Raw genomic sequence first — 17,224 nt, forward strand, 5'->3', positions numbered from 1 at the left:
GTTGCACACAACAGCCCCCGCCAGGCCCATAGTATATAGTGGTGCAATTTTAGAAATGAGGGTTGGTTTGGGTGGCTTAGTGTGGTGTTTTTTGAGACAGGTCTTGCTTAGTTCGCAAGATAGCTTATCTATTGAGTGGCTAATTTATTTTTTACCTTCAATTTACATTACAGATGTACAAACTGAGTTTATGGAACTTAACTTTAAGATTAAGGACTATTCAGGGATTCCATTGGTTCCTGTGCCTCTATAGTTGAAGGATAAAATGGGTAGATACTACAGTAGATGTTCTAAGAAAATTGATGTTACTGATACTTTAGTTGCAGCTCGACATGGATTACAAAGTCTTGGAAAAGTTGGTATTTCCCGGCGGATGCCTCCACCTGCTAACCTTCCAAGTCTCAAAGCAGAGAACAAAGGCAACGATCCTAATGTGAATATTGTGCCGAAGGACGGCACAGGATGGGCATCAAAACAAGAGCAGCATGAAGAAGAAAAGTGAGTCAAAATCCATTAGAAAAGAACACTTATTTCTTTATAGGAAACTTCTGTGTCAGTAACTGCTGTGTGCTGACAGTTCTGTGTATAACACATATAAAAACACTGTATGACAAAATTAAGATTCAGAGAGATCTTTCATCAGATGAAAAAAACAAGTCGGCTTGCTCTTTCATGCTCATCTGATGCCTCCTATCTAAGAATGTTAAAATCTTGGGACTTCTTAACACTACTTAGCAACAACATGAAAAATGAACGTAAAACATCCTAGGAACAAATTTATGAGCCCTGCCACATCTACTGCGAACTTAGATTAATTCTGAGAGTTAAAAAGGCTAGGTGGTAGTGGTCCATGCCTTTGATTCTAGCACTCTGGGAGGCAAAGACATGCAGGTCTATGAGTTCCAGCCCAGTATGGTTTACAGAGTGAATTCCATGACAGCCAGAACTACAAAGAGAAACACTATTAGAAAAAAAGGATTCTCTCTCTCTCTCTCTCTCTCTCTCTCTCTCTCTCTGTCTGTCTGTCTGTAAATATATAGTAGACATACAACTATAATGAAAGCATTACAGTCTTTAGGCTCTTGGAGTCTAGTGGGATTGTCAACAGAACAGATGACATAGTAGCTAATCAGCAAGTTTACTTACATCTCATAGTCTGCACCACACTCCCTCCTCTCCCACCCTCTTCACATCAAGCATTCTCTTTCTAATAGTAAAAACTGATTCTGAAAGAAATTAAGAAAAGAAAAATTAAAAAAAAAATTGGTTCTGTTGCCTAAGTTGCAAGGTGCTAAAGAATTCTGTCTCTAGCATTAAAACTGCTCAGTGTATCCTAGGTGCTCAAGCATAATCTATTAAGTGAAAAACAAGAATTAGTACTATCTACCTTAATCATTCAGTAAATATTTTGTCAAGATTTGTGCCAGTTTATTAGCTGAGCTAAATAGTAATTTTTAAAACTTGAATAAGTTATTGAGGAGTTGATAGGATTTACATTGCTTTGTTTGCATAGATCTTATCAAATTTCCATATTTCTGCTTAATTTATGTAGTATATTTGGCCACCTTTGCCGAAACTTAGTTAGTTGTGGAATTATTTTATGGTAACAAGTAAGCTAGGGCTGGGTGTACTAAAAATAATACTGGCATCTTTAGTCTCTTGAATTGCCCTTTTTTCATTTTTAAATATTGCCATATTACAAGGACTGAATAAAATTATGGACTATTTTTAATCAGGTTTATTCATGAGAATGGATCAGACAGATTGCTATTACATTTGAATTGTAATGCAGTGACGGATCTATCAACTATCAATAGAGTTTCCCTAGCCTTCACTCCTAATTATCCCAACCTAAACTGTATGTCTACATATACTTACGTTTCTGTTTATATGTATTTCTTTGAAACATTGTGTTGGTGGCTAAAGAAATATGAGTATTTCTTGAACAAAATGGAAAATAAGCAGAGCTGTCAGGCTGGGTTGGTTATTCAAAAGTAGAGATGAATGGAAGAAAACAGCCATTAACTTTAAAGGTAATGAATGACACAAGGGCAAACCATTTATGAGAGATGCTGCTGTAATCTATAAGTGTTAAACTTGTAGCCAAAATTAGCACACTTAATTTACATGCATTAAAATATTTAACATGTAATATCTGAAATAATGGATTAATATTTTTTTAAAGAGCACCAGAAGTGTCACCAGCACAACCAAAACCTGGGGTTGCAGCTCCCCCAGAAGTAGCACCTGCTCCCAAATCATGGGCCAGTAACAAGCAAGGTGGGCAAGGAGATGGTAAGTGGACATTAGCTGGGGTATCTGGTTAGGTTTGATGGTTAGTGAACAGCCATGTAGGAGTTCATTAATGTAGAAAGCGTTGTCAAAGAGATATATTCATAGCCTTATAAACTCTATTAGGCTAATTAAATTTCTTTGTCAAAAGTCATATATGATCTAAGGAGAGCTGTAAGTTATCCTTTACCTTTTAAAAAAAATTTAAGTATCAAGACACGGCTCAAAAGACATGGGTTTTACCCTCAACACTGATGAATACAAGTATGTTGTATATAGACATTGTATTCCCTAAATGTCCCACACTTTTTTACATACCCTGTCAGGACTTCTAGGTGTTGAAAAATTAGAGAATGGTCATAAAAGCACAGTAGTAGCTATCATACTCCTTATAGAAATGAACAAGTATGTAAGCTAGTAGTGAGATGCCCTTAGTTATTTAGTGATAAATTAAAGTAGTAAATGAAATGAAAGCATCTTAGCCTTGCTTGGGACTTGGTGATCTTTAGCTGGAAAGTCTATTTCAATAATACAATTTAAACTAATTATTAAAAGCTTTTAGCAAAGAAGTTGGACTTGAGTAGGAGAAGTCAGAACAAAATAAAACAGTAACATTTCACTTGCCTGTTCAACCTCCGTTAGTCCTCTCTATATATCTGGCCCCTTCCTCTCTAGAGTTTTGTCTTTTCATGGCTGTTCATTAACTTTTCAAAGGCTATGGTGCAGTTAAATAGTTTTATTAATATAAGCAGTCATTGGAATTTAATCAGAAAGAAGCAAGAGCTATCGTGGGAGGGTTGCTGGAATTATCTTCATTGTAAAAGTTACCTTAATTTTTTTATTTAAAAAAAAAAAATGTAGGAATCCAAGTGAACAGTCAATTTCAGCAGGAATTTCCTAGTCTGCAGGCAGCTGGAGATCAGGAAAAGAAAGAAAAAGAAGCAAATGATGAAAACTATGGACCTGGCCCCAGTTTACGGCCACCAAGTGAGAATGCTTTCTATCTTTTTTATCTTGGAATATCACCTCGTGGATGCTTGGGCGTGTGTGTGTGTGTGTGTGTGTGTGTGTGTGTGTGTGTGTGTGTGTGTGTGTGACACTTTCCTAGTAGACTAATGCTGTATTTACTTAAAACACTGGGGTTTGGGACCAACAGTAGTACCTACACTGTTATTTTAGAAATTGTTGGAAATGTATTATACTTAATTTAATAAATCAAAATTTCTCAGATGTCCAGGTATCTTGTGTGCAAATAATATCTTATCCTTTTGTCCTTGTCTTTTTTTACCATTTGCCCTCTTGGAGTGCATGCATCTACCTCAGCCTTCCAAGGTCTAGGTTTATAGGCATATGCTACTGTGCCTAGCCATATATTTGATCTTTTTACAGTAACAAGTTTTTAAGCATGTTTCTCTGTTGTATAAGATCATTCCATTTCTTTACTGTTTGTATTCCACGGTTTCTTGATTTCTGAATTCAAACTGAGGAAATAAATTATTTTGGATAGTGAAGGATACTTTATGTACATTATAAAGCAGAAACTAAAACTAGAAATATGAAATGTTTGAGAGACATGTAAATGTTATCACTACAGATTTTAACAGACACTATATTCATGAGGTTACTCTGGCAAAAATTTTATAGGTTTATATTTTTAATGTTACGTTGTATTTTACATTTTAGACCTAGTTCTTGTGAAACCTGAATATATCATCTACTTTTATTTTTTAACCTTCATAATGTAATCAATTAATTCATACTAGAACTTGTGTCAGCTCCATTATTTCTGCTTTCGATTAAGTTTTGACCTAAAAGTTACTTATTGCCTCCTAATAACTATGGCAGTGTGAGTGAACAGACTGAACCCAACAATGTTTCTGAAGGCTAGGAATCCAAAAGAAGCCTGGTTAGAAGTTATGACTAAGGGGTTCTCTCACAGCCCCTTTGCTGGTACTGCTCATGACATGTCTTCCCCAAAATAAGTGATAAAAAGACTGATGTAAAAGATTGGACTTTTTTCTCGAACGGGAACTGTTTATCTCTTTTAATAATCTGTTCGTGGTTCCCTTAAAAGCACACAGTGGTTTTACTTGGCTGAGGATTTGAACAAGATAATTTCACTGAATCTCTCACCTGGGCCTGTGTAACTAGTAATAGTTGATGGAAGGTAAATGGATGTGAGCATCTCCATCAACTCTTCTGGGCTGCACCTCACCTTGCTTCCCTCTATGACTATCTGGCTGTAGAGCAAATGAGAGCAGTGATTTATTTATTTATTTATTTTAACCTCTACAGAAATACTGATACAGCTCAGAGGTTCTAATAGCCTTCCTCTGTTGGCTAGTCGCGGCAGCCTGAGTTACAACTTTTCTGCTTTGGAAGCCATGACTCTATACTGCAGACCCACACTGCATTTCTCCCCCTCCTCTTTACTGCATTTATTTGATGACATTTCCTTGAAATGGGCATAGGTTGGTTGGTGTCACTGTTATGTTACTAAATGTTTTCTTTTTTCTCTCCGTACCAGATGTTGCTTGTTGGAGAGATGGTGGCAAGTCTACCAGCTCACCTTCCTCTGATCAGGATGAAAAGCAACTTGGCCAGGATGAAAGCACTGCTATAACATCAGAACAAAATGATATTCTGAAAGTGGTGGAAAAGAGGATAGCTTGTGGTCCTCCACAGGCCAAGCTCAATGGACAACAGGCTGCCCTTGCTTCTCAGTATAGAGCTATGATGCCTTCATATGTGAGTATTGCTATAGTAAAGTAAGCAAATCACGTGTATTGGCTGCACAGGTAGCTTTATCATTAACAAATCACAGGACATTACACTCAGCATTGGATTTATGGGTCAATAAAGAAGGATATATCACCAGACTTGGTGACCTACACCTTTAATTCCCTGCACTTAGGAGGCAAAAGCAGGTAGAACACTGTGTTTGAAGCCAGCATAGTCTACATGAGTTCCATGACAGCCAGGGCTACATAGTGAGACCCTACATCAAAACACACATACAGAAGAAACACGTATATTAATTGCCATATCACAGCTTTTATTTGTTATAGAAATAGAATTTTACTGTAATACTTTATATCAGTGTGTACTTTGGTTTATGGATTTAAAACTTTTTTTGGAGAGGAGGCTCATGGGATTTGCCAAATTGCCCAAACAATAGTTCATAGCTAGGGAAAAAAGTTAAAAACCGTTTAAGTTCTAATTAAGTTTTTTTTTTTTTTTTTTTTTTTTTAAGATTTATTTATTTATTATGTATACAGAAGAGGGCACCAGATCTCATTACAGGTGGTTGTGAGCCAACATGTGGTTGCTAGGAATTGAACTCAGGACCTCTGGAAGAGCAGTCAGTGCTCTTAACCTCTGAGCCCTCTCTCCAGTCCTCTAATTTTTTAATTCTATCGTATGGTCTTGTTTTTGAGACGAGATTTGTATGAAATTCAAGTAGGCTTCAAAAGGAGTCTGATCTCAGGCTCCTGAATCCTGAGGTTATAGACATGCTCTTACACCTACCTAAATTAATTTTTACAAAAAAAAAAAAAAAATGGTGATAAATGCCCATTATCCACGATTTCAGGCTATTAAAGCAATTCTATATACTATATTTCATTTGTGGATTTTTTTTGTATTTTTGAAAGGAGACAACCTGGTAAAGTACATTAAGAGCTAAAATTAAAAAATGAATTCTTAAATATTAGGTCACTGTTAGGATCCAGGCAATGATTGATTCTCTGGAATCAGTTCCTATTTCTTGTTAGAGATCTTGTTACCTGTGGGTACATCTGTCTTTTATACTTTTTCTTTCATTGTTTTATATTTTGAATTGCTTAAGTTGAGTGTGCTCTATTTCTTCTCTCTGTCATGTTTTAACCATTCTAGAGAAGCAGAGGGAAATGACTTGCTATAAATATTTTCTAAAGGTAGAGGGTTACAGTTCATTGTGCATGAGGCCCTGGCCTTGTCTCCTCAGTGCTGAACAAGAACATCCTAAGAAGGATGAATCTGATTTAAAAAAAAGAAAAAAAACTAACTTTACAAACTGACCTGATCTTTAAAAATGATTATACTCTCTCGCCTCCTCACTTTCAGATTTTGTGTATAGATTTTGGAGCTTCCAGGTTTGAATGTTGGAATGTCAAAGCAAAGGAAAGAGGTGGCTTCAATACCAGTTGCCTCTGATCCTGTTGAAAAAAAGTTTCACTAGTTATCACAAGCACACACCTTTTAACACAGTATATATTGAGAATTTAGGAATTGTTTCTGTTATTAATGTATGACAAACTCCAAATTTTAAGCTGAAAAGTCACATAAAATTAATCATGTCTGAAGTATCAAAAGGAGGATCTAATAAATAAAACTAAAGATAGTTTTGCCTATTTTTATTCCTTTCAATATAGGTGTGTGATGCAGACAAGTGCACCCCCCTTTCTGCTCCATTTTCCTCCAAAGTTCATAGTTGAACTTTATCTGGTGTTTAATTTGACCTCATTTCAGCCCTACTTAGTAGGAATGCCTTCTTTAAAAGCTTGGTCATACAAACAACCCTTTTTTTTCCTAATGGAAAAAGATTTTTGTTTTGTGTCAAGACATTTTTTTTAGCAGAAGCTAATCTGGTTCAGGATACACATAGAGTAGTTAAGATACACCATTGATATTATTTACATGATTGGCTTGTGTGTCGATAAAAGAGTAAGTACTTGAGACTTTCCCCTTCCAAATCATAGGATGAATCCCCCTTTTTAAAGCTTTCCTTTTCAAAGCTGAGATCCCACAAAAATCAACTTGACCTTTTATCTGGTCTTAATTTATGTCATCTGTGTAGTAACGTGGCTGAGAACCTGTTTTCTATACCATGCTTAATGTTTTTCAGGGTATTCCTTTACCCATCTCTTGCCCTAATTTTGGTATGGAATTTCCATTTCTGTAATGTTTTTATGTCATTACATAAGCTATAATTATATTAATGAGATACAGAGGTTCTTCATATGCCCTAGTTAATACTTTTGTGGTAAAATTTGCTGGAGGGGTGCAAGGGCATATGTCTTTAAGGCAGGCTGATCTCTGAATTTGCAAACAGCTGTTTTATAGCTAGTTCCAGGCCAACCACAGCTACCTAGTGAGACTCCTGCCTTAAAAACAAAAGACTTTCAGCAATCATTGTTCCTATAAGTGATTCGTTACTGAGGTGGTTTGTTAGTGAAGATGAGTGATGTCTATATTAGCAGACAAAGTTAATTATTCATATCATTTGCCTTAATCATTCATACTTCATTACATTTTAAGAGCCACTCAGGGCTGGAGAGATGGCTCAGAGGTTAAGAGCACTGACTGTTCTTCCAGAGGCCCTGAGTTCAATTCTCAGCAACCACATGGTGGCTCACAATCATCTGTAATGAGATCTGGTGCTCTCTTCTGGCATATAAGTATTTAAGTATACATGCAGGCAGAACACTGCATACATAATAAATAAATAAATCTTTATAAGATTTGTATATCCTAAGTTACTAATTTTTTTTGTTTTCTTCACAGATGTTTCAACAGTACCCAAGGATGGCATATCCTCCTCTACATGGTCCCATGAGGTTCCCACCTTCTTTATCTGAAACAAACAAGTAAGACTATTTAGAAAAGCCTACAAGAGATATGTGCATGTTAAGATTTTTTTTTTGAACATTGGGTATTCATTTTTCTATTCTCAAAGGCCATTTGCTAGTAATTAGCTACCTTTTTTAAAAAAGATTTATTTATTTATTATGTATAGTGTTCTGCTTGCATGTGTCCCTGCAGACCAGAAGAGGGCATCAGATCTCATTATAGATGGTTGTGAGCTAGCATGTGTGTGCTGGGAGTTGAACTCAGGACCTCTGTAAGAGCAGCCAATGCTCTTAACCTCTGAGCCATCTCTCCAGTCCCATTAGCTACCTTTTTTAAGGAAAAAAAAACCAAATAGTAAGTGTTTGAACTTTGTAAGCTACTAATTATATAATAATAATAGTCATATCATGGCCAGTGTATATCTTACTATAGAAAACACTAATGTTGAATTGAAATGAAACTAAATTCCAGTATTTTAATACTTTCAATTCAATATAATTAGTGAATTTTTTTTCTCTGCCCTCCCAATCATTAGAGGCCTTCGAGGAAGAGGTCCTCCTCCTTCATGGGCTTCTGAGCCTGAACGCCCATCTATCCTTAGTGCATCAGAACTGAAGGAGCTTGATAAATTTGATAACCTAGATGCTGAAGCTGATGAAGGATGGGCAGGTAAGAAGCAAAATTTATTAAGCATTTTAAACTGATTGGTGGTTTATAAGGCCCATCTAAATTTTCATCTGTTTAACAGGTGCTCAGATGGAAGTAGATTATACAGAACAGCTGAATTTCAGTGATGACGATGAGCAAGGAAGTAGTAGTCCTAAGGAGAACAGCAGGTAACCTGGGGCAGTGTTGCTGTTGACAGTGTGATTTTTTTTTTTTTTTTAAACTTTTCTAGAGCTTTATTGGGAGAGAAAGGGGGAGAGAGAGATTGCGTGGAGGAGGAAGAATACGGATGGAGAGAATGTGGAAAATGATATCGTGATTTTTGTTGATAGTTGTCTGTTCTGCAATGATGCTTCATAGACATTTGTTTTTTGTTATATATAAAATTTCTTCATTTTTCTCCTGGAGTATTAGTGAGCTAGGGGAGTGATTAGTAAGCCTAATTAATACAGTACAGCTAATCAAGGAATTAAGATTTTATATTTCTTCAGAAGGTACATTTTCAAAAGGTTGTTTGTATACTTGGTGTCTAACTGCAGATGAATATCTGGGACCATTTTACTGGCAGAACTGGAGACAATTTCTCTTTTTTGTTGGTTATTCACCTCAGCAGAATGCTGTTTTGCTGTTTATTGAAGGAGGGAGGAGGCCTTAAATAAAGGTTTACAGCACAATGGAGGAATTCCAGAGGGCAGATGTAGCGTGAATCTTAACTGGTCTTATTAATAAAATCAAACCTGAAGCCAGTTATTGGGTGAATGCTGGAAGATAAGAGAAACAGAACAAGCCACAGCTACCTCGCCTCTCCAGTTCCTCAGCTGATCCTGTTTCCTCAGACTGAAAGCGTCTCAGTCCTCATCCAGAATGAATTTCAGCTGAACTGTGATGCTCCAAAGCCTGAAAGCTTAACCAGCCAAAATGCTTAACCAGCCAATGCTTCTAGTTTCTGGTCCTCACGCTTTATATACCTTTCTTTTTTCTACCTTACTCCCTGGGATTAAAGGCGTGAGTCACCATGCTTGGCTGTATCCTTGAACAGATGGATTTCTGCCTCTGGAATGCTAGGATGAAAGGCATGTGCTACCACTGCCTAACCTCTATGTTTAATATTGTAGCTGTTCTGTCTCTGACCCCAGGTAAGTTTATTAGGGTGCGCAATATGTCTGAGAACACAGTATCACCACATTTCCCCTTTTTTGTCTAAAATTAAAAAAAGATTATAACTAATATAAGAAAAAGTATCCAATAAGTATATACAATACATATAGTCAAGAATTACATTAATGATGTCTAGTCCATTAACATTTGACAGATTCAGATGAAAAATTAAACTGGAGACAATTTCTTAGACTACTTAGTTGCTTAAAGGTCTTGATTCCACCCTCACCCCCCAACCCTGCACCTTTAAAATTGTTAGGGTTTTTTTCTTTGTTTGGTTTTGGTTTGGTTTGGTTTTTTGAGACAAGGTTTCTTTGTGTAATTTTGGTGCCTCTCACTCTGTAAATCAGGCTGGCCTCGAAATCACGGAGATCCTCCTAGCTCTGCCTCCGGAGTACTGGGATTAAAGGCACGTGCCACCGCCATCTGGTGGCTAGTTTGTTGTTTTAAGAGCTTTGGAAAATTGGGGCCTTTATTTATCTCTTTGCTTTATTACTCTTTGTTTGTTTGTTTGTTTGTCCAGAGCTGAGGGCTGAACCCAGGGTCTTGCACTTGCTAGGCAAGTGCTCTACCACTGAGCTAAATCCCCAACCCCTGCTTTATTATTCTTAAAGGGCATCCAAATAAGGAATGTATGGGTTAATGTATAGTAAAATATTAGGCTTCTCTATGCCCAGTTGGTAATTTTCTCAGCCATGGCATTGTGATATGCTATAGTTTCATGATCAATCATCTGTGAGATGTCCGTGATATACTAATTTGATTTATTTTCCTTACTGAACCAGAATAAATTAGAATATAGTCCAATATCACTTATTTATATTCAGGTGATATTTTTTGAGAGGGCAGAAAGAGAAAAAAATGGTATGTTAGAGTCTTTTGCATCACTGATGAGTATCTAGTTTGAGCAGCTGCCGTACTGCTATGCTAGTAAACCCTTGATAATGTGAACTAACTAGTCCTCAAGCCACTACAGAAACATAGTGTGTATTATTGAATGAATTAACATCACTAAGTCACAGACCTATCATTCATTGCTTATACACTTTCTTCTCCTGAAATCACGTAAAACATTTCAACACAGAGAAGTGGATATGATCAGATAAAAAGGTCAATTACTGAATCTACTTTTAAAAAGGAACTACTTGTTTTAAATAGGATAAGTCATGAAATTTTTTTGTCTGAGTTTATCAAATGTTGCTGGACTAGACATGGTTAATATAATTCTTAACTATATATTGTATATACTTAATGGGTAGTTTTTCTTGTATTAGTTATAAGCTTTTTTAAAAAATTTTAGACAAAGGGGAAATGTGATGTGTTCCCCAAAATATTGTGCACCCTAATAAACTTATCTGGGGTCAGAGAACAGAACAGCCACTAAATATAGAGGTCAGAAAATGGTGGCACACACGCCTTTAATCCTATCACTTGGGATCCATGAGGATCTCTGTGAGTTTAAAGCCACAATGGAAACAGCCAAGCATGGTAACTCACAACTTTAATCCCAGAAAGTGAGCCTTTAATCCCAGGGAGTGATGGCAGAAAGGTATATAAGGCATGAGGACCAGGAACTAGAGCTGGTTAAGTTTTTAGGCCTTTGAGCAGCACAGTTCAGTTGAGATTCATTCAGATGAGGACTCAGAAGTTTCCACTCTGAGGAAACAGGATCAGCTGAGGAATTGGCAAGGTGAGGTAGCTGTGGATTGTTCTGCTTCTCTGATCTTCCAATATTCACCCCTATACCTGGGTTCAGGTTTGTTTTTATTAATAAAACCTTTTATGATTCGTGCTACAGAGAAGTCATTTGCTTGTGATGTAATTCTACTTAGCTGTTTTGATTTCTTCTCCATTTTGATTCTTCAGTGAGGATCAAAGTTCAAAACCACCTGAAAACACAGAAAACCGAAAAGAAGTAGATGAAGCGTCTGGCACTAAATTATCTTCTCAGATACCTACTCAGCCTCCAGTAGCAAAAAGTCCTTATGGAAAGGGACCTCCATTTAATCAGGTTCGATGGGGCCATACAGATCCTTGTCATTAGCAATCCTTCAAATGAATTAATTTTAGTTCAGAATTAGAGGGACTTGGGAAAGGTTATATGGCTGCAGGCAGGAGTAGGATGTTGGTGGTAGTTTCATGTTACAGCTTACTTGAAACAAGGTCTTACCCTATAGCTTGGCCTCTGCCCTCATGGGTGCTGAACTGTCAGACATAGACGTATGTCACAGTACTTGACTGGGACTGTGTGTTTCCTTTTGAATAAGCCTGAACCTTTGCTGATTGTATTGCCTGTTAATTGGAATTATTGATAGAGTAGTTAAAATTATTAAGCCAAAAATGAGGCTTCACTTTTGTCTTGTTAATCAACTCAGGTCAGAATAGAGGTGTATTTTGATCTCATCTATGAATTGATGTAGCAATAGTTACATTGCAAACTGAAAGGGGTTATATTCAAGAAAATTCGTAATTTTTAATTAGGGATTATTTTGTGGGCAGCATATATTTGAATTTGTACAAAACAGATGGAAGGACATACGAATCACTAAGCTAAAAGGAGCAGGCAGGCAGTCTTTGAAAGGAAAGGGAAATTTTCACCATTTGCACAGTGGTTTGCTTTTTACCTTACTGAAATGGCAGTGAGAAGTAGTGTTACAGTGACTGATAACGCTTTTACTATAAAATGAGGACAAGGCTGATTGATTGACTTTGATCAATCTTTTGTTCTCATTACAGGAACGTGGACCTTCTTCACACTTGCCACCACCTCCCAAGTTGCTTGCACAACAGGTAGGTTTTAGATAAATGTTGGTGTATGGTATGCTGTGTATGGTTTTATTTATAGTTTTCTTTTAATGAAACAGTGCTGTCTATGTTGATAGCTTTGATTAAACAGTTGTATATTGTTCACTCGGGGGCTTTGGCATGTCTTACTTCTAGTTCTTTTCATCATGCTTATCTAACAGGCACAGTGTGCCTCTCACTAAAGAATGAAAAGCGCTCAGCTGATAGCTGCCACTTCCACACTAGCAGTCTTTCTTCCTGCTGCCCTTGCTTGTCCAGCCATTTGCTTGTTCCCTGAAGTCAGGCCTGTCACCTACTACAGCGTTACTTCGTGGCATTTAAGAAAGACAAGCTGTCTACATACCACTTCTTCATCATTTTGCCTCATCTGCTCCATTTCTTTGTTCTCCATCATAGCAACATTCACTCTGGGGAACCCATATAATGCAGTAATAAGAGAGCTGATTCTCACAGGTTGTTCTCTGACCTCCATATGTACACACATGCATACACAAATAGATATAAAACAAATAATTTCAAAAATTGAATTCTTGTCTTTGATATCTTGCCACTTCAGCATCCCCCACCTCCAGATCGACAAGTACCTGGAAGACAAGGCCCTTTTCCTTCAAAGCCTCAAGTACCTGATAATGATGAAATCTGGAAGCAAAGACGAAAACAACAGTCTGAAATATCTGCAGCAGTGGAGCGTGCTCGCAAACGGCGTGAGGAGGAAGAGCGGAGAATGGAGGAGCAGAGGAAGGCAGCATGTGCAGAGAAATTGAAACAGCTGGACGAAAAGCTGGGTATCATAGAAAAACATCCGTCTCCAGAGGAACTCAGAGAGAGGGAGAGAGAGAAGGAGAGGGAACGGGAGAGAGAACTTGAAAAAGAGAAGGAACAGGAACGCGAGCGGGAGCGGGAGAAGGAGCAGGAAAGACAGAAAGAAATGGAGAAGGAAAGACAGCAAGAGAAAGAGCTAGAACAACAGAGGGAAAAGGAGCAAGAACTACAAAGGGTAAAAGAAGAGGAGAAACAGGCTGAGTTGAAGGAAAAGGAGAAAGAAGAGAAAGTCGAACCCCAAGAGCCCATTTTAGAACCTGTGACAGAAAAACAAGAAAGTGAAACCAACTGTGATAAAGGTATGATGCTTGGCCTACATTTTATATTTAATTAACTTATTCTACTTTGTTGGGGAGTGGTGGAGATTGGAAGCAGGTCTTTGCATGTATGTGTGACATGGCATTCTCTAGAATATACGGAACTGGTTTTTCTTGGGATAGAAAAACATTTATGTCTGAGGTTTAGTGTGAATACTAGTCACCCCCTTGTGAATAAGTTTATTTCAGCATAACTAGTGATCCACTCTGAGGTCTTCATGTTTGTTCAGTTGCACTGATTTTTGTTACACACTATCCATTAGTCCAGTATTTGGGGCAGGGGTACATTGGGTTTTGATTTGACAGAGTCTCACCATGTGGCTCTAGCTGGCCTGAAAATTCCTGTGTAGACCCGGCTGACCTCAAACTCAGAAATCCATCGGCCTCTATGTCCTGAGTTCTAGGATGAAAGGTGTGCACTGCTACACTTGACTCTGCTCTTTTTTGATATATATATATAGGTCACTTGGTGTTCGTGTAGCTCTTAACATGTAAATACTGAGTATCACATTAATATTTATTGAAATAAATGTGAAACATTAGGACCTGATTGTTTACTGTGAAGTAAATATATTTTTGTGTAATGAAGGATTTGGATCTGTGATCTCTGTTCAGTCCAGCTTTATGAGAATCTGTTTTGATAATCTAATAGTCTGTTGGTGGTGGTTTCCAATATTAGGTTACAAAACGAAGGTTTAGAGAGAAATGCTTTTTCCTCTTTAAAGTATATTATGCTTCGTTTTCTCACAAGAGCATGTGTTTGATAGGATTATCTCTGACTGTTTCTTTGAGCAGAAGAGGAGGCAGTTTTCACTAGACAGGACAGCAGTCGCAGTGAGAAGGAGACCACACAAGTGGGGCAGGAAGCAGAACCTGAGTCCGGCTCTCAGCCCCGACCTGCTGGATTATCGGGCTATTTCAAACAGTTTCAGAAATCATTGCCACCACGATTTCAGCGGCAGCAGGTAATAGGAAAACCAGAAATACTTCACCACTTTTGTGTGATTGAAAAGATGTTGGGCTGGAGAGATGGCTCAGAGGTTAAGAGCACTGACTACTCTTCCAGAGGTTCTGAGTTCAATACCCAGCAACCACATGGTGGCTCATAACCACCTGTAATGAGATCTGGTGCCTTCTTCTGGCCTGCAGGAATACATGCTGATACATAATAAATAAATCTTTAAAAAAAAAGATGTATTGTTCAGTTTTCTGATAATTTAACAAAACCTAAACCATATAAAGCATAGAAACTTCCCTTAATTTTTTTTCTTTTAAATACACTTGTGAGAATTGGTTTTACTTTGACTTTCTCTGTAATGCCTTTTTTATTCATGTATACCTCCTCTTCTTCTAGGACATGATGAGTTGCTTATGTTCATTATAAGAAAGTACTATAACTTACTTAATCTTTTGCCAACTCTGTGCTAATTGTCTTGGTCTTTAAATATTACAAAACACCATTGTTTTCAAATACAATTTATTTGATCTTAACTAGAATCCTCAACATGTGATTTTTGCTTTTCTAGGAACAGATGAAACAGCAGCAGTGGCAGCAGCAGCAGCAGCAGCAGCAAGGTGTACATCCACAGACTGTTCCTTCACAGCCATCTAATGGTTCGGTCCCTCCTCCACCACACAGACCTCTTTATCAGCCAATGCAACCCCACCCTCAGCATTTGGCTTCTATGGGTTTTGATCCAAGGTGGCTCATGATGCAGTCTTATATGGATCCTCGAATAATATCGGGGAGGCCTGCTATGGATATTCCACCCATTCATCCTGGTATGTTATAGTGACAGTGTGACATTGCTTACTCACAGTATTTAAGGGGTTTTTGTCTGTCACCCCTTTTTATCACAATTCCCTCAATATTAGGAATTTGTTAGGACCAAGGAACTCTAGGTCTTTATCCTAAAGTTAGAGTTTTTGGTGCAGGCATTGGTGCCAGCTGTCTTGACAAGAACAAACTGCTAGCTCTGTTCCTTTCATAGATGTATTGTAAGTTTTGGAGATGAAAATTATTCTTGCGAAAAACTGTTAGTATTCTCACTCTGCCAAATATTTCAGCTTTTGAATTTTATTTACGTATGTATCCCTTCCTTTTGAGTTCCTCCACCATTTATCGTCAACTCTTGAATTTCTTTATAAGTTACCCAAAAGTAAGTTATCCTTTTTTTGAGATCTACTTAAAATAGAGCCAGATAATCCATCATCAGAATGATACTGTGGACCTTTTAGGAGTGATTAAAAAGCTGATCACAAATTGTATCTGATTCAAAACATGGTGACAGATACCTTTAATCTCAGGACCCAAAAGGTAATAGGATATTGAACAACTAGGATGAATGAAATTGCTGTAGGAAGTAATTTTCTCGGAAAACTTGTCTTTTTGGTATAATTCTGATCATTATTTTTCTGTTAGTTGTTTTTAACATACATAATTTTTTTTCTTTTAAAGTAAAGTAGACTCCTATTGTGTTTCCCCCCCCCTTGGTTTTGTTCTTACTAAACAATTTTAAACAACAATTAGTCTATGTTTTTATTATGGTTTTGTTTCTTTCTCACTTTATATAATTCTCTTTTATGTGTATGAACTTTTCTAACAGGAATGATTCCTCCTAAGCCATTAATCAGAAGAGATCAGATGGAAGGGTCACCAAATAGTTCTGAGTCATTTGAGCATATAGCTCGATCTACAAGAGATCACGGAATTTCCCTTTCTGAGCCTCGAGTGATGTGGGGGTCAGATCCCTATCATGCTGAGCCTCAGCAAGCAGCTACTCCCAAGTCAGCTGACGAACCTGGGGATGCAAGGTAATAAACTATTTAAATGATTAAAGGATTATTAGAATTTTGTGTTTAGTATCTCTGAAGGTCATTCCAGGGACAAAGGTACTTGCCATTAAGCTTGACGACCAGTGTTTGATGCTTAGAACCCATATGGTGGAATTAGAGAACCAACTCCTAAAAATTGTCTTCTGATTTCCACAGATGTACCATGACACAAGCAAGCTCTTCCCATCTCTGTCACTGTTCATATGTGTGCACTCATACACATAAACACACACACACACACACACACTAATTTTTTTTTTTTTTTTTTAAAGATAATTCTGATTTAGGACCTGATAACCTATTAATGTGCTTCATTTTATCTTTGGACAATCAATGAGGGCAAACTAGTTGTAAATTAGTTTTTTGGACTGAATTCAATGCTTAAACTTAGAAAATGTTTGGGGTTTTTTGTTGTAATTTTGTGGGGGTTTTTTGTTGGTTTTTTTTGGGGGGGGGTTGTTTGTTTGTTTGTTTTTGTTTTTTGAGACAGGGTTTCTCTGTAGCTTTGGAGCCTGTCCTGGAACTCGCTTTGTAGACCAGGCTGGCCTCAAACTCACAGAGATCCACCTGCCTCTGCCTCCCAAGTGCTGGGATTACAGACGTACGCCACCACCGCCTGGCCAGTAGATGTTTTAAAAACAACCTTTTTGGTTTTTCGAGACAGGGTTTCTCTGTGTAGCTTTGGAGCCTGTCTTAGAACTCACTCTGTGGCCCAGGCT

General features: G+C 37.5%; 1 protein-coding gene across 8 annotated transcripts in view; it reads left to right on the top strand.

Moving 5' to 3' along the window:
• Nucleotides 1–17,224, top strand: part of Prrc2c (proline rich coiled-coil 2C) — a 70,723-nt gene that overhangs the window by 17,307 nt on the left and 36,192 nt on the right. For 5 of the 8 annotated variants that reach the window (XM_036203040.1, XM_036203037.1, XM_036203043.1 and 2 more), the window contains exons 3-15: nt 321–498; nt 2,186–2,295; nt 3,154–3,279; nt 4,820–5,040; nt 7,837–7,919; nt 8,438–8,571; nt 8,651–8,738; nt 11,593–11,737; nt 12,463–12,516; nt 13,088–13,652; nt 14,466–14,635; nt 15,197–15,452; nt 16,277–16,484. In XM_036203040.1, the coding sequence (XP_036058933.1) occupies nt 321–498; nt 2,186–2,295; nt 3,154–3,279; nt 4,820–5,040; nt 7,837–7,919; nt 8,438–8,571; nt 8,651–8,738; nt 11,593–11,737; nt 12,463–12,516; nt 13,088–13,652; nt 14,466–14,635; nt 15,197–15,452; nt 16,277–16,484 (2,338 nt within the window). The remainder of the gene's footprint in view (nt 1–320; nt 499–2,185; nt 2,296–3,153; nt 3,280–4,819; nt 5,041–7,836; nt 7,920–8,437; nt 8,572–8,650; nt 8,739–11,592; nt 11,738–12,462; nt 12,517–13,087; nt 13,653–14,465; nt 14,636–15,196; nt 15,453–16,276; nt 16,485–17,224) is intronic. The other 3 variants (XM_036203038.1, XM_036203042.1, XM_036203041.1) reach the window with 2 other exon arrangements.

This window comes from Onychomys torridus, chromosome 11 (assembly GCF_903995425.1).
Source record: "Onychomys torridus chromosome 11, mOncTor1.1, whole genome shotgun sequence".
Classification (NCBI taxonomy): Eukaryota; Metazoa; Chordata; class Mammalia; order Rodentia; family Cricetidae; genus Onychomys; species Onychomys torridus.